At 38.6% G+C, this 23,690-nt stretch overlaps 1 protein-coding gene across 3 annotated transcripts in view; it reads left to right on the top strand.

The window, feature by feature from the left end:
• The window catches only part of TGFBR3 (transforming growth factor beta receptor 3), a 127,864-nt gene that overhangs the window by 5,122 nt on the left and 99,052 nt on the right, over positions 1-23,690 (top strand). For all 3 annotated transcript variants that reach the window (XM_082765909.1, XM_082765908.1, XM_082765907.1), the window contains one exon: positions 9,104-9,274. In XM_082765909.1, the coding sequence (XP_082622035.1) occupies positions 9,217-9,274 (58 nt within the window). In that variant the 5' untranslated portion in view covers positions 9,104-9,216. The remainder of the gene's footprint in view (positions 1-9,103; positions 9,275-23,690) is intronic.

The raw sequence follows: 23,690 nt of genomic DNA, 5'->3' as shown, positions 1-23,690 counted from the left end.
AAAAATTATATGGGAGTATATGCGCTTTCCGAGCAGAGTATGCCAGTGATACGTATCCTCATTGAAACAAGTCCTCCTAACAGTGCTAATAAATGATAATTTTTATGAAATCAGTTTTGTCTCAACCTGAATGTTTCTCTGCCAAACAAATTAAATTACACTGGTTATTTGGCAGATGGTGAGGGGTTACTCCTACATAAAGGGAAGCCCCTTTTGACTCATTCTTTTAACTGTATGGCAGTTTGAGGTCTTCCCTATTTGTGTGGGAGAAGTTTCCTATCTTACAGATGTACATCTGCAAATTTAGTGGCTGACAGCTAGCTTTTGATAAATGTGTTTAACTTTTTGTTCTTGTTTAGCAACCTGAAGAAATAATCTTTTAACCTACCTGCTTTCTAAATTGTCTTATTCTAGTGAGCAAACTTCAAAACATGCGTCTATTGATTTATTTTCCTCCAAAATGTGGTTTTGATGATGAATGTGGTTAGTTTCAAGTACCTAGTAGTTAATATTTTAAGCTGTTCATTTACATCTTGTAGCATCTTAGAACCGGTGGTAGTGGGGAAGGCTGATTTGTAACACTCAATCCAATTTCTCTGATCTGGGAAATGCTGGTTTTCAGTCGTCTTCAGTTTGACCACCATTCTTTTTCCTCAGGAGGCCTGCATACTTTTATAGCAAATGTATACTTAATGCCATAGTGTTGTTATTGTTGTTATAACCCCTTGCAGGCTCTCCACAATTAATTCAGACAATGACATATATCTTAATGTAGTTAATATAATTTAATGTAGGCCATGGTTTCAAAACCACTTTTCTAAGTGTTGAGAGATGATTTCAAGATTTGAGATCTAATGAAGATTGATTTAGCATTTTAGCTGGTAGGGAGGTTCCACCAACAACTAGTTCTAGATAAAGTTCTAAGGTTTTGCAGTTTGGTCTCGAAAAAATAACTTCATCAGGCACTCCTTGAGAGAAGAATTTGCTGAAATCTCTCACCCTGCGTGGAAGAAACCTTGCTGAGTTGGTTACTTTCCATCCTGCTGTGGCTCCTTTCCTGTGCATAGCCAAAAGGAGATGGTTCCCTAGGGTTCTATTGCTTTGGATAGGTGCATTAGAGCTGTTATCTATTTAGTTTAGGTGTATAATTAGAAACTGAGCCAAAAAAAACTTAGGATAATGAAATTTGTGTGAGGATGTTGGCTGCTACTGTGTTTGTGAAGAGTAAGATAGTCCAGTGCCAGGAAACCTATTCTGTTTCCAATTAGAAACCATTAAAAAAATGTAATTAGGCCAAACAAATTTAACTATGAGAAGAGAAAGTTGTAGAGATCTGTTTAATGTGGTTTATGATCTTCTTGTCCATTCAGAAGATTCCTGTACAGGTGTGATGTTTTCGTTTCAGGGTAAAAGCAGCAAACCTAGTTTAAAAAAAATGAGCCTGGTTCCTGTTAGTTGTGGTGAGATTACTTGCTGAGTTCCTCAGGAACTTGAGTTTTATTTAGGTGTATATTTTGGACTTGTATTTCTTGTGCTGCAATGAAAACTTTAATCCCATCTTTATGTACATACAGACTCTGGATTTCACTGCTTTTTTTGCTGCTTCTGCTACCCGAAAAGAACAGAACATCAGGAAAACTGGCATATAATATTGCCACCAGTTTTCCCTGATGAGAGCAGTGAGATTTCTGTCAGAACTGCCTGAAATGCGATTATCTTTCTATCTCTCTAGGTAGATCGCGGGGGGGAGGCTGTGGCCATATACAGGTCCTGTTATGACTCACTTGCGTGTGGGACACTAGACTAACCATGAGTTGGATAGAAAATATGTGACTGAAGCTGGTATGAGATTCCAGGATGCTTGAGCCACTATAGCTCAAGCTGTATAGCATCCCAATGTTTTATTTTCTCTAATCCCTGTAGGGATGCTCTGTTGTAAGATGTCCCTGAAGGCCCTGTGTAAAAATAGAAGAGCTCTGATTCCATGCTCGAGTTACACATAGGATGTTTGCCTTGTTGTTAAGCTCTGTCTCATATGCCACGTTCATTCCCTTCTGTAGTTTCAGTAATCTCTAGGAATTTCTGCTTTTGTCAAAAGGGAATCTGTGCTGCATGTCTCCTTCTTCATCTTGTGTACTCCTTCCACTAAAAGACTCCTGAATGCACTTCCTTCCCTTCCACCTATTGAGACCCTCCCACATCCTGATCCTGTAAGAGGCTATTCTCTTGTTTACACATTAAGTGAAACCTTGCCCCTGAGCCTGTAAAGATTCAGCAGCGTACCTCACTGTGTTTGGGGGAAGGGTAGTCCTGGGAACATACAGAAGAATGATTTTTATCCTGTTTCTGTAAATTGTCTTTTGCTTTTGTACTATATTGTGCAGTGATTATTCAGCTAAAACTTCCATGGTGTCTGGTTTCATGAATTTACTTTTCTGGTCTAAACTCACAGCAATTCAGGTCAGCTGATTAAAAAAAGTGTTGGGAAGCTGAAGGGAAAACTGGTCATGAAATGATATTGAGAATAGACACCACCATCCAAACTGGATGTTCATGCCTGCAGTGGGCAAAATATGTACCAGGTACAAAAACAAGTTCAATAACATGTTGCTAAAAAGGTGAAATAGTTTTGCATATTTTGTGGACTAATGTGTATGTATTTTGTGGCTTCCTGTCATTTGTCAAGCTACATTGTAATTCGTTAATATGAAAATAAATAAACAAAATGTTACAAGAGTTGCATGGAATAGAGGGGCACAATTGCTAAATGGCATAAAATATCTTCCCTTGGCACTTGTCCAGTTCCCATAGCCTTTAACTGTGACTTGTTGAAATGTCCCATTACAAGCACAGCAGCATGTGAACTGCAGGATATTAGAATTACTTTTTCCCTGGGCTTCTGATATGTCAGGATATTTTGTTTTATTACTATTCATGTATTCTCTGAAAATGAAACTACTTTGTTTCTAAAACAGAATCTATCCCCTTAATAGTTTATGAATAAGTTACTGTTTTGAGTTCTGAATGGTGGAACTTCATGTATGTGCCTTGGACATAGGCATTAAAAATGCACACACATTTTCAGTCCCACATTAATATTTGCTAACCTTATTAGTCAGCTTCCGACTTGCGCGTGTGTAAATCACGCAGAATCAAGAGAGGATAAATGTCATCCTAATAAAAAGGAAATCTACTGAAATGCAGATTTAATGAGTGAAGTTATATATAAACTCTTCCAAAACTGTTTTAAGTTTATAGAACTGCTTGTGCAGTTAACCATCTGTGAGATTTTTGTTGAGCATGGGTGCGCTTCATTACAAATGACTGGTCTTTTATTACCGATGCAAGCAATGTATGTATTTACTGCATTCACATGGGGAGCCAATGTAGACAAGTGGGAGGAAAAAACTGGTTAAATAAGCTAAATGGTTGCCATGCATAAAACAAACAAACAAAAAGTGAAAAAGCTTTGGCTGTGAAGGCCTTCTTGGATAGTCTAAAAACTTGGGTTCACGTTGCTATGGCAAAACAACACAAAGGGACAGATCGTGCTGGCTTCACTCGAGTATCCCCATTCACTTTGGTGGGACTTCTGACGTGGTTTAGTGGAGGAAGATTTCTTAGCTCGCTTTGGCACAGAAGTGTTTGTTAGCAGTGTTATAGAGAGCTCTGTAACCTCTGGCATCGTGCATGGAAAGAAGAGAGAATTACCAGAGTCCACGTTGATAAGGAGGAGAGGAAATGGAAGTTATTCTTCAGGCAGAAAGGAAAAGGTTGGACAGGGAGTGTGATAGAGTTAAGGCAAGGGAAGAACTTGTATGGGAAAGGTAGGTGGTGATTAGAGAAACAGATGGTGACTACTGGGGAAAAGGCTTAAAGGAACAGGGGAAAAAAAGGGGAAAAACAAAGCATTGAGAACCCAATTTGGCAATGACTGTGGTGAATTTCTGCAGTATAGAAACCTATAATAGCAAACAAACATCCCTAAACCTGTGGCTGTGGTGTCCTGCAGGCATCTATATTGTCAAGTTGGGCTTTACTTTCTCTCAGATTCCTTGTAGGCAAAAATAAATTGAACAGAAGAAAAGTGTGTAAAAACTGAAGCTAAAGAGACTGCTGATCTCAAGGGGAGCCACGAGTAATAGTTATTTTGCTAGAAGTACAGGAAGAGGCTGAGGTGAAAAGTTCTCAAATGTTCTGCAGGCACTGCTTAATAATAGTGATATTGTAGGGCTTATACTTGCTCATTTTCATGTGTAGCCCTTCAAACACTTCTGAAGCTGAATCCTGTCCTGTTTTTTTGGAGAATGTTAAACAGGCATAGGAATAGAAACAGTTCATCTAGTGGCAAAACAGCACAGAATGTTTTCTTAGTAACAAGCTATCCACAGAGCCTTAGATCCTGGTAGCACCTGCCATTGAGAACTGGGAAATCCTTAGTGGTGTTTTTTAGAGGATATGGCATGCTTTCAACTTTTGAATTCTTGGGTCATGTTGTAGCATTAAAGGTGACTTTCTAGTTCAAAGGATAGTTTTTAAAAAATCCACAAAAGACTGAGTTCTGAGGAAGACAGCAGATTTGTACAAAGAAAAATATTTCCGCTAATGAAAGGTAGAGCAGTGGCAGTAGTGCAGTGAAGTGATTTGTGTTTTGTGCTTGCTGCTGCTGGCTGTAACAGTCAGATTCTTTTAAATACCACTGATGAATTAAGGAGCATTTGTTATCATCTAGTATAAAAAAAGCTATGAGATTTGTCCTTTTGTAGTTAGTCAAGCTCACAGGCCAGTCAGCACGTCCCAGTGTCCTGCAAAAGCATATTATTTTCCCTTGGTTTCTAGCAAGGCCTTAATGCATCAAAATTCTGATGGACATAACTTTAAACCTAATTAAAACCTTACTCATGCTTCCTCCTCCTCCTGTCCTTTCTGCCATGTGCTTCATCATATGTTTTCCCCTCTATATTCTCCCAAGTCTTCCGCCCCTAAGAAAATCTCCTATTAAGGCTTTTCCTAATTTTCTCAGTTGCATTTATTCCTGTTTGCAAAGATAAGTCACAGTGAAGCAGTCTCTTTTGTGGTGTTTAGGCCCCTTGTTTTCATCAGGATGAGTGGCCTCCACCACAGCAAACTTCATTAAAAAACAATCCTACCAGGCTATGCCTCTTGGACTACGATTCTTCAGTGACCCCAGATATCCTTTTTTATCCCCTTTTCTTACAGCCTGCAGTAATATAAAACATTGGGATTAAAACAGTGTATTAGTAATCCTGAAGCCCTCATGACATCTCTTCCTCTTCCTTGTCAAGGTTTTTTGGTTATACTTTTAATTTGCCCTTTCATGACCTCAGCTGCAAAAATAGCTACCCAGATATACCCTAAAGGAAAAGATGATTCTCTTGGAAATTTCTTTTGAATCTCAAATTGACTAACAGTTATGTTTATTTCTTGGATAAATAGTTTAGGTTCCCAATGCTTTTGCACAGCTTTTTTCTCTTATTTCGAAAGAAACGTCCCCCTGTTCTGTGGACTGCTTCAACTTTTCTTAATCTGCAGGTTTCACATATTCTTCTGGTTACAACAGGTTTCACAGTGAAGCAAAATATGGCATGTTTTGCACCAGAAATGTTTTTTTTTTTTATCACCCATTTCTTTTTTGTTTATCTTTGGTACTGTCAGATAATAGCAGCTTCATAGGTGACTGAAGGACTGACGCTGGATGAAACACCTGTATTCTGTGGATTGCAGATGGCCAAATAGAAAAGGACTGCTCCCAAATATCAAACATGCAAGGCAAACTGATGCCTCCGTTTTCTTCTTTAGTGTCTTTTTGCTTTTAGATACCGTCACTGAAACTACAGACCTAGTTGTTGAGCACCTTTCCAGTCACAGGTGAAGATGATCAGGTTTTCCAAAATCCTGCAAATTGTGCACTTGTTATCTTTATTCTTAAATTATCACGTTCTGTGCTTTCTGATTTAAACTGTTTTATTCAGAAATCTGTGTAGCTGGGAGTTCCTAAATTCATGAAAATTGCTGTCAGTTTGTCACCCTTTCACATGGTGTCTCAGTGTCTGACTCCCCCTTTTAAATTCTGTGAACACTTATCTTCAAGCTAGTGAGCCCTTTCTTCAGAAAGCTCTTCCTAATTTTCATTTAAGTTTTTAATATTCATCTTTTGTGAGCTGGCAGAATTGAAGAGAAGCCTAGGCCTTTTGGATTGTATCCTTCAGCTCTAGGTTAAACCTTGAAAATGGTTTGGTCAGTGGGTTGCGGTAGGGATAAAAATGACTCTTTTGGTTTTGCTTGGGGATGGAAATGTGTATGCATTCTCTCCCCCTTTTAAATCATTCTTCCAAAATCAAAGCTGAATTTAAACTTGGCATTTTAACATGCTTGGGTAGGTGGCCGATACAGCATGGGATGCTGAACTGTTCTTAGTAATGTAGCTTTATCTACAGTTCTTTCCCTGTGCTTCCCATTTCTGCACAGCTGTGTGCCTTACAAAAATGTCACTGAAGAAAGAGGTTTATGCTCATGGCAGTGTAATCTAAGTAACATCTTGCATTTTCCTGTTTAGTATATTACTGAGTATATGTGCTCCATTTGCTCTTTTTTCTAGTTTCTCTTTTGTTAATTATTATCAAGCTGCTGAAGTATAACCATTTCATCAAATTTCAGAATGCTTATTCATTGCCTGTTTGCACTTACGACACCTTACAGCATGTTATAATGATCTTTTATAGCTAATGTTAGGTAGAAACCTTATGATTTGCTGTATTTATCATTCTATCTTTATGGCATCATTAAAAGTTGAGTTAGCAACCAAATACTCTCACTGAGTAGATTTAGGTTTCTATTAATCTAGAGTAGCAACAAATGATTCCAGCTCACATTTGACTTCCCAAATGATGTTCAGTATCTGCCATAAGTTCCTTATAGTTTGCCATTTTGGCATTAAATCTGTTTGATTTGGATCTTCATGTTCAAAACTTTTGTATTAAAGGATTGTCCAACACTCTTGTCAACAATGTATTATTTCCACTTAATAAAGGTTGGCCTTAATTTACCACAAAATTCAGGGTCCCTCGTGGATCGCTATGTTTAGCTATGTAACCTTACATTCCTGGGGGCTGTGTGTGTAGTGAGAGGTAGCTGGGAACTCACAGAATGCTTCCAGTAGGTTCAGGATGAATAATTTTTACAACCCCTGTAAATTGTCCAAGGAAGCCATCATTTTCTGAGGCTTTTCTGTTTTGGACTGTCTTCAGTCATGCAAGCATTGAGTGTGTGTCTGTGTGTGTGCGTTCATCCTTCTGCGGGTTTTTTTCTTAAGAGTCCCGGATCTTGTTTTTGTTATGCGAAGTAATAAATGTCTCTCTTCACCATCATCAATAAAACTGTTCTTCTCAGAATGAGCTCTGATTGGTAGAAATAAAGACTGTTAGGTAGAATTACAGGTGTTATCATTTGTCTAAGGGCTTCCTTCCTCCACTGCTGCTATCTAGACAGTGTTGCTAAGCTGCTGGAAGATATGTGGTGAGGAGGAGTGAGCATCGCTTCTGAAATTTCAACCTAAAATACTGTGTGCTAAAATCTGGTAGAAAGCAAGTGAATCCTAGGGGACACATAGCTTGGAAGTGGACTGCGTGAAACCCACGTTGTGATAGATGCTCAGCTTCATCTTTGCCACCGTGTTTCCATCGCGTGAAGTGTGGTGTCCAGCTGTGCAGAGCTGCTCCTGTGGCACCCCTGAGACGGGCTGGGTGTGCCAGGAGCTGGGTGCTGAGCTAAAGATCTGCCTGCGGCCTTGCTCCTGGCCGTGGGTGCTGACGGTTTGTTCTTTCTTGGTGGGTAGCTGCAGCTCCCTCTGCAGAGGATAGGGCTGTCCCTGCAGGGTAACCCCTGGAGAAAATCTGAAGAGTGATTTCTGGTGTTTTCCTTGTAGCTGTAGGAGTGCTGCCAGCAGGTATCTTCAAGTGGTGATGTAGGCACATATTTGCCTTGTGTGGACTTCTGGTCATCCACGGCATGGCACACTGTAATCCTGGTTTGGTCTGACTGTGTATTTCATTCCATTTAATGTCAGCAAGTACCTTTTTAAATGGTGTTCATGTTGTCACAGTTTTAGGACGTGGTCTTGACTCGATGTTTTTCTGTCAAGTGGCTCCTGATGGTTGTTTGCAATGTTAGTGCTTGCTGAGGCACTATCTGGCATCCGTTGCTGCTGGTAAGGGAGTGAAATAGATGAGATCTTTATTTGATTGAATGTGTATCAACATTCCAGTTCTGTACCTGCATGGCCCATGATTTCATTCTGGACACCTAAATAGCTGACAATAGATTTAAAAAATAAAGAAAGAAAGAAGTGGAATAGGATATTGGGTGTATTATGCACTTCCACTTAAAAATCTGTGGCATGCATTGTGGATTCAGAATTTTACACTATTTTCAAATTCTTGCAGGTATCTCTTGTATTGTCATTTGTTTGTACAGCACATTTAAGGTTTTTGTTTGTTTGTTTTATTGACCTGGAATATGAAGTCTTGAAATCTCTTAAAATATCTGAACAGCTTTATATTTAGTGTCAAGTGATCTTGAAATATTTCTCAAGTTGTTATACTGAGGAATGAGTTTGATTTACCTTGTTACCTGTAAACCGGCTAGGGCACACACGAAACATCTCTTTGTGGTATAATAAAGGTGGCAGCAGATAAATAAATAAATGAATGTTAAAGTGTCCCAGGGAGAGTTTGCATAGTTAAAATAAACTTTTCTGAGGCTGAGTACCATTTCCAGGCTTCAGCAGGACTTCAGTATTAGTTAACAGAAAGGACTCTGGGTTTTCACTTTCAAGAAGATCACAACTTGCACAATGGATGATATGAAAGAGCAAGGGACACAAAGAAGTGCTGAAGTACAGAAGGGGAAAAAGTAGTAGGCCATCACTACCTGGCCAGTCTGGCTATATAAAGTGCACTCCTGTAATAGCCTTTTAAGAAAGAGAATTCTATTTCTCTTTTTATGAAAGAGATAATTGTAAATAGCTAGTAACATTTCTGTAAGTTATATTTATATTAAAATTTATTTTTATATCTTTCTGTAGGCAATTTGAAGTCTGGAAGATTTGATTTCAAAGCACACCACATTTTTCAAAGCAAGTAAATCTACATGAAGAGCTACAAAGGGAGCTGATTTGAGAAGATAGTGTTTGCAAAAATGTCTTCAACTTGTGTGACTCCAGTGTTTGCTTTGATTTTGTGTTTTGCAGCTGCAGGTAGGTGGCATTATGTAAATCATGCATTCAATCTAACTTACTGTATGTATTCAGAATTACTGATCAAACATAGTTTTTCACGTTGGTAAAATGTAGGCTGCCTGAAGTTTGTATAAAACCTAGATGTAAATATAAAACTATTGTGATCATGACCAGTAGTATGGCGATATGATAAATGATGCTGTTTTCTATAAGTTTTTTTTTCATCTGTGTTCCCTCTTAAAATCATTAAAGAACTTCAGTAGTAATGTAAATTACTTTAATTTATAAAATTGAATTGCATGGTGCCTGTATGTTCTTAAGGTAGGTTGCCAAGAAAGCCTTTGGGAATGGAAGCAGGGTGGCTTTGCTAATGTGATACCAAGGCTGAACGGCTCACCATTTTGAGAGGCTACGTTTATTACTCTGGGTGCAGGGTTGTGCTGGTGAAGCTGTGTCTCTTCAGAACCTGAGCTAGGGTCTCCGTAGTACTGAACATATGTACCAGCTCAGCGCTTCCTTCAAGGTCTCTAATCTGTAATTATATTACAATTACTTAGTTTATAAAATTGATAACAACAATTCCAGAAAAATAAGTGTGAAGAGTATTGTAATAGGGCACTGAGTACATCCTTCATCTTCTGCTGGGACAAGCTTTACCTATGTCATTCCTGACAGCTATCAAATCTGTTTCAAAGTTAACTGTCAGTGGTGGTGATGAAGGCGTTTTCTTGAACGTTGACAGTGTTACTGGAGGTCTCAGGATAGGAAAAATACAGTACCTTTTATGGGGATTGAACCTGCCTCACATCTTGTCTACAACAGGAATTTTTAAAAGAGTGTTTTGCAATAACTTGTGACAAAGAAATGAAAAAGATCTGTAGACTTCAAGCACCAAGCTTATATTCAAGGTTCTTCAAGTGTTGAAGTGATTCTTCTGAGTATGTTTGTTTGTCAGGGTTCTTCCTGTGGTTACAAGGGGAAGCCTCTTATGTGTCCAGTTTGCATACAAGCATGGGTCATTGGAGAAGAGGCCAAGTGGATATATAGTCAGTCAAAATGAGGTAGTGGGAAAAGTGGACAGATGGCTTGCTTAAATCTGAGATGTCCTCATTGTGGAAAAGATGACCAGCTTCGGAGGAGATGTGGCTGAGCAATTAAATATGTTACAATTTGGCTTCCTTTCACCATCAGCATGGAAAATTATGTTGTTTCAAGCCCTCAGACCTTGTGGGACTTTCTCTGGGGCTGACCTCCTGAAGGCATTCATCCAACATTAGTAACTTTGATTATTTAATAGTACATGATGTTAACATTTTGCAATAGCTTCACTGCAGATGAACTTTTAGCAATGCAGGGTGTGTCTGAGTGTGTCTGTGGCTTGAGCTGAGGATTTGAATGCTGGTCTTGGCTGAGAAGAAGGATTACTTAGAGTGATTCTGAATCATTGTAAATTCACACACAAAAAAAACTACTTTAAAAAGAAGTACCAGTGTAGAAAATAAAAACTGTGTTCTAGTTGATTGCAACCACAGTTCCTTTTTGTTGTTGCTTACCTAAGGAAGTTTGCTTACTTCTTAATGCCATCTTTAAGTAAAAACACTACTTTAAAAGTGTTACCAAATACAGTACTGTTACAGTTATTCGGTGTTCAGAAACCCTAGCGTTTTTCTTTGGAAATGTTATGTTTCTTTTTGGTTTTACTTCCTAGCTCTGTGTATTCCTCTCTTGACGGATATTCTTGATGCAAACCCTTTAAAATCACTATAGCTGTGGGTTTGATTAGATGCTTTTTCAAAAATAGTCACAGAATGACCTTGATTGGAAGGGACCTCTGGAACTTGGTCCAGCCTCCAGCCCAGAGACAGGCTAGCTTCAAAGTTACTTCTCTCTTGGAGATTGATCCTTGTCTACATGCGAAGAAGAGAGCAAAAGGGAGTAGTAGTGAGGTTTGCAGTCAGTTAGGGCAAGGATAGGGAATGCTACTGTTGTGGTTTCTGGATGTGCCTGCCTGGTGGGTTTTGGTTTTGTTCAGTGCTTTTTATTTTTGTAATGAATTCCTAATGAGAATGCTTTGTGCCATTTACAGTATGTCATGATTACAGTAAAATACAGGCAATAAGGAACTAAGGACTGTGCTGAGGAAGGGGGGGAGATCAAGATCAAATACATAATTACAACTGAGGAAGGACAGCTCTTTGAAGGTTATTTAAAGAGTTTTTGCAACACTTTTGTGTTAGTAGTCACCAAATCCTGTTAACATAAACAACCATGCTTCACAATCTCAGAAGTAAATGTGGGAGTTTGTGTCTTGGTGAAATACAGATGGGAGCAAGCGATGTGTTCCAGTCCTAAGTGTGGAAAAAGCAGTGGTGGGTGACTGAGCTGTTGTCAGCCTTACGGCCAGGGTTCCGCAGGCTCTTCATCACTGGAGCAAAGAACTCTCATTTCTTCAGGCTTGTACAATTAATGAAATAGTACTTCCATAGTATAAAGAAAAATAAGAAATATAAATAAAACTAAGAAGTATGAATAAAATCCCTGTGTGCCTGTGGTGAAGCCTGGGGGAGGCAGGGGGCAGCATGCCACCTCCCTGGGGTGCTGATTTTTATATGTTGAGCCTTATTCCAGCCTACTCTTTGTTTCTGAAATAGCGAGGCTGATGAAGAAGAGCAGACCTTTCTTTTGTTAATCAGTTGTGCACTGACGTTGCTATTGTAGGTGTAGATTTTGTTGCTGACTTTTTGGTATTTTCAGCATTGTTACCTCTTCAAATACAGGTGATCTTCTAGAGAGAATCTCAACTTTTTTTTTCAATGTTTTAAAAGTATTAATGTGTTAAATATCTCTCCAAAAAATCCAGTTAGATGTCACGATGCACAGAGATGCAGTCATGTGGCTCAGTTTTGAATATGCATGTTTTTCATGGTAGTAGTAAGGCATACTCTTCACTGATTTTACGTTGAAAGTGGGCTATATAGATAAGTGAAGAATATTTCTCTTTCTCTACCACTTATTACTGCTGGTATGTATATGTCTAAATTCTCATCTGAATCTGTTTTACGTCTGCACACAAATTTCTTGTAGGCTCATATTTTTGCTGCTTTGATTATACAGAAAAAAAAAATGCAAGGAAAGCCTGGATTGCTATGAGATTTTTTCTTCCCTATGGAAAGTCTAAAGGATGGTGAGAAGAAAGGTGAGAAGAATTGCTGGCAAACTACTTGCCTGTCTGAAGGAAATAGGGTTTTGAAGTAGGCTTAAACTAAGATGAGGCAACCTGCAGTAGGAACTTCACCTAAGCTATTAGCGCTGTGGGTAACCTCAAAAGCAAGTCTTTGCAGTCTTGGGAGCAAAAACATTCTGTCTTAGTGTAGCTTAAATCAAAGGCCAAAACATTTGTTTTCCTTGCTTGCAAATCCGTGCCATTGGGTGCATGATAGATGTCGTGATAAAATGTCTTGGAGGACAGCTGAAGTGCTTACCTGTCCTAGACCCTGGGGGCCAGACTTTAACAAGATAGGTTCTCCTCTGAAGGAGTGGGAAACATGTAGTTAACTTGGACTTTTCTTGTTTTTCTTGTCCTTGGTGGATTTTCGGGTAGCATAAATTGTCCCTGCTGTGGACAAAGCAGTGCAGCCATGGCATCTGTAGCTGACCAAAATCTGCACATGCAGCTATGTTCTCTCCTTCAGTCCCTGTGATACTTGGTGCTGCCTACGCTTACCCTGTAGATATGTCTCTCCTTGTGACAGAGATTTCCAGTTGTTGTCAGGCTGCTGGAGAGACTGTAAGAATTGCATTATAAGTGGATATGCTGAAGAATTTACCCAGTTTCTATTATACTGCCTTTTCTACTCACGTTAGATCTGCCTTTATGGTTTTCTTTCAACATCTCTATTTCCTGTTTCTCTGCTGTACTGTTACCCTGGCATTTTTTTTTCTTTCTGCATACTTGTTCTTATGAGTAATCTTGTGGTGCTCAGAGCATGTGTGCTTCATTTTCAATAAGCCTATTTGCTTGTACACTAATATATCTTTTGCATTTGTGCCCCTAGACACAGTGGTGATGGTGCCATATTAATAAGCGTAACAATAGGAAAAAAAAGAGGTGTTGTCATGACGTCTGTTTTTTTCAGGAGGAATTTTCCTCAACAATGAACACTGTTTCCAAAAGCAATATAGGATTCTACAAAGTAAAATAGAAAGTTCTTCCGCTGTCACGTGAAGGATGTGATTGAAAGAAAAAAAATTATATGTTGGGAGTCACTCGTGCAAATTTCCTTTCCTTTTAGACTTTAGACCTTTTTGCTGTTTGTTTCCCAGATGTAGTTGAAGTGCTAGTCCTATTTTTCCTCAAAATATTTGTTGCCAGAGGTGTGTATGGGGGTTTATTTGTTTAAATTGCGGTTAGAGGATGAGAACCAAGGGACAGAGGTTGGCTCTTGAATTATTGTAACTGAAATAAAGCACAGACTGGTTTTAACTTTCGAATCCATAAAGAGTTTACTCTCCACTTCCCTCTTCTTTCACTTCATTATCGCAACCAACCAACCTCTACCTTCCTTGAAAAACCACCCAGTACCTTCTGTCCCTCAACTGTCTGGACAAGTCAGTCTTTTAGGGAATATTGACTCAGCATTTATGGGCTTGCAAACTCAGAGTTGAGGGAGCAGCAGGCTGGTTGTGTGCTGTGCCTGGCTTATGTCGTACCTGTGCCACTGCCACATTGAATTTGAGAGGCTGGAAGGGCTGGGATCCCTTGAGTCCAGGCGGTAAAGGGAGTGGCTGTACTCTTTCAATGAGAGGCGATTACTCACTCATTCTGAGAAATTCTAATTAGGTGGCACTGACTAGCTTTTAAGGGTGGAAATTGTTTTGATTGTTTTAAAATCCTTCCAGTATCCGGATGGTGATTTCTAAGTATCTTGGTCATCTAATTAAGTATCTATGGTCATCTAATAGGGAAGCATATGATGAGTTTGTGTTAATGAGCTTGGTAAGAAAACTTTGGAAAGTCAAAAGATCCATTTAAAAAAAAAAAAAACAAAAAACAACAACAAATGACAGGGAGTTACTTCTTTGTATGAAATTAAGTTTAATACCTTTCAGTCAGTAAGTCTTGTTTTTTAAACGAGCAATTTAAATACAAAAACGGATGAAAATTGGGAAGCCAGGAAGGTCGGCTACAGTGTAGGCCCTCAAAATTAATGTTTGTTCAGCTCTACCATTTGGTGATCTCCTGTGTACATTAGTTTCTTAACCTGATCTTCTGTCTGTCTCCCATCTGAGTCAGATCCTGTGTAATTTCTGGGTGACTTATGCGTAAATAGTATTTTTATCTTCAGAAAGCACAAAATTCTGAAGAACTTTGAGTGTTTGGATACAGAGAAAGGTTATATATATTAGGAGAATTGTACCACAGCCTTAGAATGGCTTGAACTAAGCAGACTGCATTTTTCCTTTATCAGCAAGGGTCTGAAGCTATAAATAATTGAATTTCAGAACTCTGCACCTACATGGAGGGATTGTAGGTCCTGATTCAGCAAAACAGCTGAGCACATGTCTAAGTGCTTTGCTGAATTGGAGCAAATGAGTAAACACGAAAGTCTGGTTCTTTGATTAAAACTGACTTTGGACGGTGCCAAAGGAATTCTAAGAAATACTAAGCCCCTACTGCTATACTTGAATTGTATAGATGCAAGCAAATGGCAGCGTTACTGAATATCTCTGGAGGGTAATGTTCAACTGACACTGAAAGATAATGGTGCAGAAAATTTTATGGCATGGTATGATGAATGGCAGTAATTCTTATCTTTTGAAAGAAATTTATCAAAGCTTTTTTTTTTTTTAAAGAGAAACTAGTCTTTAACAAGTTCTAAGCGTCATGTAATTGTTTTGTAAATACCATGCTAAAAATAATTTTTGTTTTCTGAAGGGAATCAGGATTTGGGATCTTGCTTGTAGATCTTTTAATATCCTTTCTCTTCTGTAGGCCCTTATTAAAGCTGTGTTAGCTTTTCCATTTGTCTCAAAAGATAAACATAAAAAAAACACCCAAGCCCATAATCTCTTCAATAAAAAAAAAAAAAAAAAGGAAAAGGGCGTATTTGTTAACTTAAAAAACATTTTTTGGTCTCATCTAATATCAAGGAGGGTTACAAAACCTCTTGAACCCACAGGTCTGCAGAGTGAAGTTGTAGGTACTTTAGGACATATCTTAAAAAAACACCAAGCAAACTTCTAACTAGTATGTGTTTGCCCTTTATTTTTTTTCTGTGTCTGTTTTAAAATTATTCTATCAAATGACCTCAGCTGGCTTTACGGGATATAGATATAGAGCAGGTTTATATAAGCAGGTTTCCATAGACATGTGAACCTGCTTACATTCTCTATAGAATAACTTTATTAGTGGTTGTTTCTTTTGCTGCAGAACAATATAACTTCTGTAATTTGGACTAAGCAGGGCATGTGCAAGCATTAAACCACAGTTTTCTCTGTTGCCACATGACAGGAAGAATTAAGCCTCAAGGGCTGTCATACCCCACAACCCAGCATTCCCAAATGTGATCCTGGGTGTCTCAGTCTTGACAAGAAATGGAGTATCTGCTATTAGATAAACAGTTGTTACTTCACATGAAAAATGTATTGAGTTTCTGGAAGCCTTTTTCTTTGATAAGCTTTTCCACTGAAATATATTTGCATGTGTCAACATGGTTGTTTCACTACTGATTTCACATAGTATAGAGAGAATATAGGGACCAGATACATTTTCAAAAAAAAAGAAATACGTGCATTCTCTGGAGCTAATGACAATAAAAGAAACTGTAATTCCTTAGGCTGTAAGTCATAGGAGAGATGAATTTGAAGTGAGGAAAAAAAAATATTTAGCACAAAGAGTCTGTGCAGTTTTTCAGTACCTGGAGGCATTGGGTTGGATTCCTCTTTGGTGTAAGCTTGTTCTAAGTCAATGGAATCTCACCAGGGATAAATTTTGACCCCAGGTGGCAAAAGCAAAGGTTTTTAATAATTCAATGAAGTGCAGCTGCTTCAAGCAGAGTGTGCTTTTCCTTGTGTTTTTCAGTGTACTTTATAAAAGATGGAGCTGTTGTTCCCTTATTTGGCAACTACTGTACTATGGGACTTACTAATAGGCAGTTAATAAAAAAGGGATTTTACCTGTCATGGATGGAAAGAACTAAACTGAGAATGTACTTATTTCTTCATTACTGGAAGCGGTACATAGAGGAACACACAAAAAGATTTAGCAGTAAGCAATGGAAACATTTGCAAGGTTGTTTGTTGTTTTTACATCTTCAGGAAAATTTTACTTTCCTCTGGAACAGGTTTTATTTCTTTTTTTTTTTTTTTCATTTAGCACTTGTTGACTAAAGTAGGTGAAGAGTTGATTTTGTGGTTATCTTCACTTGTCAAATATTGGCATCCTGACGTGTAGGCTAGGATGTTGTACCCACTGTGAGGGGAGAAAATCCCTCCAGCAGTTTTCACAGTTATCTACAGGAGGTCTGCTTTGCTTTCAGTTACATTGATGTGACTATGAAATAGCTTTACTGTCTCCAAAGAAGCTGCTACTCAAGTAGCACAAAGCAGAAAACTGCTTGCTGAATTTCTGGCCTTTGGGCAGCAGGCAGGTATGGCTGAGGCTGTATGTGAAGTGGACCATGTGAGCCCTGCTGTGAGCGTTTTGGTAGGTTCTCTTTCTGTCTAGTGCTCCTCTGCTAAATGCCCTTTGGTCTCTGAACGCATCCTCACTGCTGTCCCTCTGCGGTTAGAGGCACGGTCCTGCTGTAGGTGTAACGTACCGTTGATGTGCAGGCTGCATTGTTGCTCTCAAAGTTGAGACAAGCAATGTTTCTTGTGGTAACTGCACTTCCCACAGGGTGGATAGGAAAGGACATAGTAGTGTGGAGGCTGCATAGTTCACTCGAGGTTTCTGTGTTGAAGTTGTGGGAATGTGACTGGCCAGCAGAGATAGACCAGCAGATATGTACCAGCACTTTTTGACTTGGTTTAATGCCTGTACCTCCGGGCAGTGCCGGGCAGGCATGCTGCCTGCTCTGGCTGTGGCTGAGGCGGACTCTTCTGCCCTCGTACTGGTGTATACTTGTTGTGTAGCCAACACACAGCTGCCCTGCGTGGGTTGGTGTGTGTGTGTGCATCGTGTGTGGTGACTAAATGCAAGTGCCTGTGTCTGAAGGGCCGTCGGGAGAGGGAGGGACGTGCCATGAATTATGGTGGTTGGAGCGATTCTCCCTGGCTGCGGCCTGCCCTTGGCCGTGGGCGGGGACTGGAGAAGAGCGCAATACTGTCTGGGCCGTTGTTCTTCTGGAGCCCCTAGTTCTGATGGTGGTGGATTGATCCACAGGTGGATTGAATGCATAGGACTAATCTGCAAGCCTTGGCTCTTGAGTGAAGATGAAAGACTTGTATTTGGATTAGTGACATTCTCTGTGATCTTGCCATGAGTTATTTCATCTCTTAGTCTTGGTCTCTTGATATGTAAAACAGATGCATTCTGTCCTGTCATCTTCCACGCAGGACTGTTTGAAGGGCTAACGTAATAGCTTTAAAGTACTTGGATACCATCGGTCCTAACTGCAGTTACCTTATTAATTCTTCAAAACCTCCCCATGCCCTTTTTTGGAGGCATGAAAATGGCAAAGGCTTTAAATAAAGTTCTGTCAAACTTTTGCCTTTGCTTGTGTTTAGACTAATGGATGCTGAACTACAGAAGTTCTCTCTGATCTCAGATAAGGAGCAAGCTGGTTGAAGTTCTGGCAAGCCATAAATAAGTTATTATATCCTGAGGAGTGTCTTAACCGATCGAGCTGCTGCTTTTTTCTTTCTTCTGCTATCCAAACCCTTATTTAAAAGAAAGAAAAGAAAAAACACATTTTTATGTGAGGAAGAACTAGTCACTTGAATCAAGTGGAGGGGGGTGTGTGGAAATGTGAGACCACTCTTAATTTGCTGAAGGCAAAAGGATTTTCAGGTGAAATGTGACTCTTTCCTTGTATCATTAGAAAAAAGCTTGCAACAACAGGTAGGACTACATTACATCCATGCATAGTTTGAGCTACATTTTAGAAATGGAATATGTGACCTCAGTTTCTTGCGTTAGGGTGGACTTCATCTTTGGAGATGATTTGTTAGCTATGTACTTTCCAAAAGGTTGCCAGTTTTCTGCTTTGACATGTTAGTTCAGTTGCAAAATTTCATTTTAAAGCACTAATGAATTCAAAGCTGAAATTAAGCATTCTATTGGATGTTTTCACCTTCAAGCTGAAAAAGTAATGAGTAGTTGAGAAAATTGGCAAGAAAACTCTTCAGAGATTGCATTGGATATTACTTTTCTCAATTCCTTTCTGGAAATAGGCCAAGTGTTTTTTTTTTTTTTTTTTTTTTTTTTTTTTTTTTGTTTGTTTGTTTGTTTTTCTGAAATAGTGCTTGTGGCCACATTGTTCCTGCATTTGCTTTCCTTCTCTCAGTGCTAATTCTTGATCTCTCTGATAACGTTTATCTTCACAGATGGAAGAAATCTGAAATACGCGTCATAGGAAGGAGACAGGATTTTTTTTAAAAGAATAGATTACAATTGCTTGTAACACCCAAGTAAATGCATCTCAAGGGTCTCTTGTTTAAAAAGTCAGCTAGATGACTTTAGTAATAGGCATGATTTTTTCCCGGTTACAGAAAATAAAGTACTCGGAGTAAGGAATGTTTAATATAAACGGCAGAAAAACAAAATCTGTCCTGAAAAACACCCTTCTCCATTATTGATGAATTATCTTGAAATTCCTGTTCTGTTTTTTGAAATTAGTGAAATTAAGTCTTTTTAAGCAGTTGCATGCACAAAGTAAAACAATGTTTAAGGCTGGCTGTGAAGGATGATTTGAAATAAAATCATTTTATAAAATAAAATTACTTTCTTTGTTACATTTCTGGGATCTCAAAACTACATTTGCAGCAAGAAGCCTGTGAGTAAGTCAGCACTTATGAATACCAGACTGATCTTCAACTTTATTGATGTGATTCAGGAGAAGAGAATTCTAATGAAACTGTTCTGAGTATTGAGCTGGATAATGGTGTTGTTAAAATCTTCCTTTATGCAGGAAAAAACAAAAACAAAAACAAAAACAAAAAACACACCCATACCAGCTAATTCTTCTGTTTGTTTCAACATTGCAGAATGACTACACGAAAGTATTCAGCAAAAAAAGTTCTAGGAGACTTCAAGTAAAAAGGCTGCTAACAAAGAATCTTTTTTCCTTGCTTTGAGGAATCTTAGAATTATAGTTTCCCTCTCTCTAGAGAAGTAATAATTCACTTGAGATGGTCTTATAGGTTGAGTGCTCATGTCTCTGTCTATTATTTGACAAGATTGCTCAATGTAAAAGTAGAGTGAAATTGGCATTTGTAAGGGAGGAGTTCAGAACAAGGAATCAATGCTTTTTGGCCTAGTGGACTGGATTAATTTAATTAGAGCAATAGATAAAACACTTTTTGTTTTACTTGACTGAATTAGTTCTGTCAATTCAGCTCTTATACCTACTTTCTCTCCCTGTCGCAGCAGCTTTCGTTAATTGTTTTGGAAGAGAGGCTTCATTCTAGTAGAAGGGATATGATTTTTCTCTAGTACTCTTCAGTGCCAGCCTGTATGTTGATATCCTGGTGCTCATTGGTGGTGAATGAGCCGGAATAGTTCTGTGGGGATTCAGGTTATTTCTTCACAGTCTACAAGCCACTGCAACTGGGAAGTGTTCATATCCAGATCATAATTTCCCAGGCAGTTGCTACATCTGTCCTTTAATCCTGTTCTAAACCAGCCAGTAGGTTCTGGCTTCTGATATGGCCCTATAACACTATGTCTCTAGAACAATGTTACAGCAGAAAGTTTAGAGCAGTGTAGTACAACTTCATCTTCCTTAATGGAATTAATCCTGGAGTTTGTGTCCTGAAGTGGTAACAACACAGTTGTCCTGGACAAAAGTCTTTTGATATTCTTCTTTTTGTGATGCATAGGGAGAAAAAGCAAACAAATGTAGCCATATCTAGTTAGGCTTTCCATGCTATATTTTGTGAAATAGACAATGACTGGTACAATTATATATATATAGAGAGAGACAGATTTAGTGGAAACATGTTGTGCAAGGGCTGTAGTGCAAATGAGGTGACTCACATTTTTACTTGCTTTCAGTGGAACACTACCATGCTCACTGCTCCTCATGTTCCTTGAGGTATGTGTTTCCTTTTAACACCTGACTGTACCTGTCTGTATCCAAGATGCATGTGTTTTCTCAGTTACCATGATTCCACTGCTACCAAGTATTTGATGCCTTTGTGATACTCCTGATATACACATACAGCAGCTGACACAGACTTTTTAAACAACCATCCCTATAATCTCCTGGATAGTCTCCAAAGAATGTTTAGATACAGCGGTGTAGTTAGATCAGAAGTTTTTTTACTATAAACACATTTTTTCATATAACAACTTAGTAATATATTGTGGGTTATGTATGGTCTCTGCATTTGTTGTGAATGAAAACTGACTGTCCTAGATGATTGACTATACTGTGAGTAATTACATTAAGTGCATATAAGAACTGGTGAATGAGAGTATATTTTCATACTTTGAGAATATCTAATTTGTAACTATAGCCTTGTTATTCAGAGGAAATATAATTTGTGTGCAAGAAGAGCTTTGTTCTTTTTGAGCCAAGAATGTGATGCTTGTAGTAGGGTTGAGAGGAGTGGGACTACTAAACTGGGCTGCCTTGTCTCTCTTATGAATCAGGTCTGTGTTGACCTCGCTGAAATTGCATATTGTAATGACTGTTTTTGCGGTTGTTTGTATCCCAATAGAAAATGGTGTTCCATTGGTGTCATTAGAAAATATTGATACCTCTCCTTGATTGATCAGTAGAAGATAGTTTTGTATTTTTTTAAGCAGGTATGCAATCAACCCTACACTGGACCAAATAATCTCTTGTAACGTGATGCTAAGCCTGTTTGTCTATTGTATGAGCAGTAAATCACTATGAAACTTATGAGATTCTACTAAAATAATGGATCTTAACTTAATTGAGTGAATGGAAGTTTTATCACTGGTCCACTAATAGGAAGAAAAAGTTTCAGCCTAGCTCACATGTGCTAATGTGAGAGCTTTTGAAGACCTAGAAGAGTGTTGTTTCCCTACACTACCGTAATTATTAGAGCAAACATAGGGAGAAAAAGTACAAAGAAGCTGTCCCCAAAAGTACAAGAAAAGCTGACCAAAACTTCTTTCTCTGCACATAACCAATGTAATTGTATCCATAAGAAGGATTTGCCAACAGTTTCCAGCACTGATTTACAATGCATTATGGAAAGGAAATGCACTGTTTACCACCAATGGCATTGAAACTTGCATGCTTTTTCCTATTAAAATCACTAAATTACTGGGAGGGAGTAGTTCTTGTCAGGATTCTGAGCTGGAATCCTTCACACTCAGCATGTTGTGCTACAGTGTTAGCAAGTGAAAGCCTAAAACCTCTGAGCTCGTCTCAACCCTGCTGAACAATATGAAAAACTTAGTTAATTCACTGGGCCCTATATTAGATCCTTTCTCTGCTTGTACTTGTTTGTATTAAAATGCCCTTAATTTTAATATCCAACTTTTCTCAGTTTAGAAAGCCAGTCTGTAGCTCTCATTTCTTCCTCAGATTAAAAACGGATACTTCTCCCTGCTTATGGATACATTGAAATGGGTTGTTTAAATGTTACTTCTGTAAGAAGAATAGTAACAATTGGGGAAAAAAAAATCTAGATATGTGAGATGTGTAGCAGTGGCTACCTTTTGCTACAAATTCCAGCAAAACAGATTTTATGATACAAACTGCCACTGCCGTGTGCTGACTCAATGAAAGCTTTTATGTGCATCTCAGGTCTAGCAGGAAGATATATTACTCATTTTGTTGAATGCCCTTTCTTGGGGGCTGTTTCAAAGCATACAAAGCGTGTATGAGGCCCCACAGACTGCTGACTCCACTGCAAAGTTATTTTACATCTGGTAAGTTCCAAGATAGTGTCAGTTTTCTAAATAACACTATACTTCACTGTATGTACTTGAAAAGTTAGCATCATAAGTGTTGCAGAGTCACTTTGAAAGTCTCACTGTAAGGTGTGTCTTATTGAAAGGGAAAAGACACTGCTCACAGAGGTATCTAGTTCCAGGTAAGTAAGGTGGCAAGGAAGTTTCTGTGATCTTGCCACATAAACATTCTTACTCTTTTAAAGTTAGCTATTATTTTGTGGTCAGTATGACAGAATATACCTGCACTTTGTTTTGCTGGAGTCTTGCTTTTTGACTATGCTGGAAGCGTCTGGATTTGTTTTGTTCTGGAAAAGACAACTGAATTGCACCCCACCACCAGTAAATGGCACTCCCCTTGTGACTCCCAGCAACTGACAGTGTCAAGAGTCATCCTTCATCTGAGCCCTAAAACATGTGTTCAACTTTTAAGTTGTAGGGAAGTGTATTTTGGCACCTGTGGGGTCTCTAGAAGGGAAGCATTACAGATGTACCTGTGAACATTCAGATTTTTGTGAAACTTGAATCAGCTCTGAGGTGCTCTGGTACTTGTTCTCAGGCAGCAGCAACGTTAAGATACATGCCTTATAAAGGCTATGTTAATGTTGGGCACAGTTGACTTTTCTCCTGAATCAAAGTTCCTTTCCTCAACTTCCTTCTTATAGTAAAAGACTATATGAGGAGAAGAGCCATTGTGATTTCATATGGAGGCTATCTCAGTTCTCCTTTTATATCTGATGCTGGCCTGGGAACATTCACTGTACTCGTGTCCTGGGCTTGCATTGTTTTCAGCTTATTAATAGGTTTGAAAATGCATTTAACAGTGAACTGCTGATGTGCAAGTTCTTTTTGGTTACAGTTAACAAGCAGCTGGTCAGCACATTAACAAAATGTGGTTCCTGTTAACTCTTGTAGAACCATATCTCTGCATTTCTGTAAATGTCCTTGTCAGAACTGTATAGGGGAAAACCAGGTAGTGTGAAGCAATGGACTTGTACTTAATAAAGGAAGGAATAAGCAGAAGGAAAATAAAATCTTTTTGTATTTTAGAAGGGAAGAATGGGGGTGTAAGGAGCAGGGATTGAATTTTTCCCTAGGCGCAAAGAAGATAAGTGAGGGGTAGTATTTAGTAAGAAACTTCCTAAATAAAACTTTACTTCAAGGGTCAAGTTGTTCTGGTTTAGGGTTTATTTAATATCTGGTGGAGAGTGGAGAAGAACATGAGAGATGATAATTACGAAATGTTTTATTTTACAATTTAATTTACGGTCTTTTATGGTTATTTTAGCAATTTTGAGAACCTTAGCGCTGGGAAAGTTCATATATTCCATCAGCGTTATGTTT

This window comes from Aythya marila (genome assembly GCF_965140915.1).
Source record: "Aythya marila genome assembly, chromosome: 8".
NCBI classification, from domain to species: domain Eukaryota; kingdom Metazoa; phylum Chordata; class Aves; order Anseriformes; family Anatidae; genus Aythya; species Aythya marila.
This window is presented reverse-complemented; position numbering and strand designations above follow the sequence as displayed.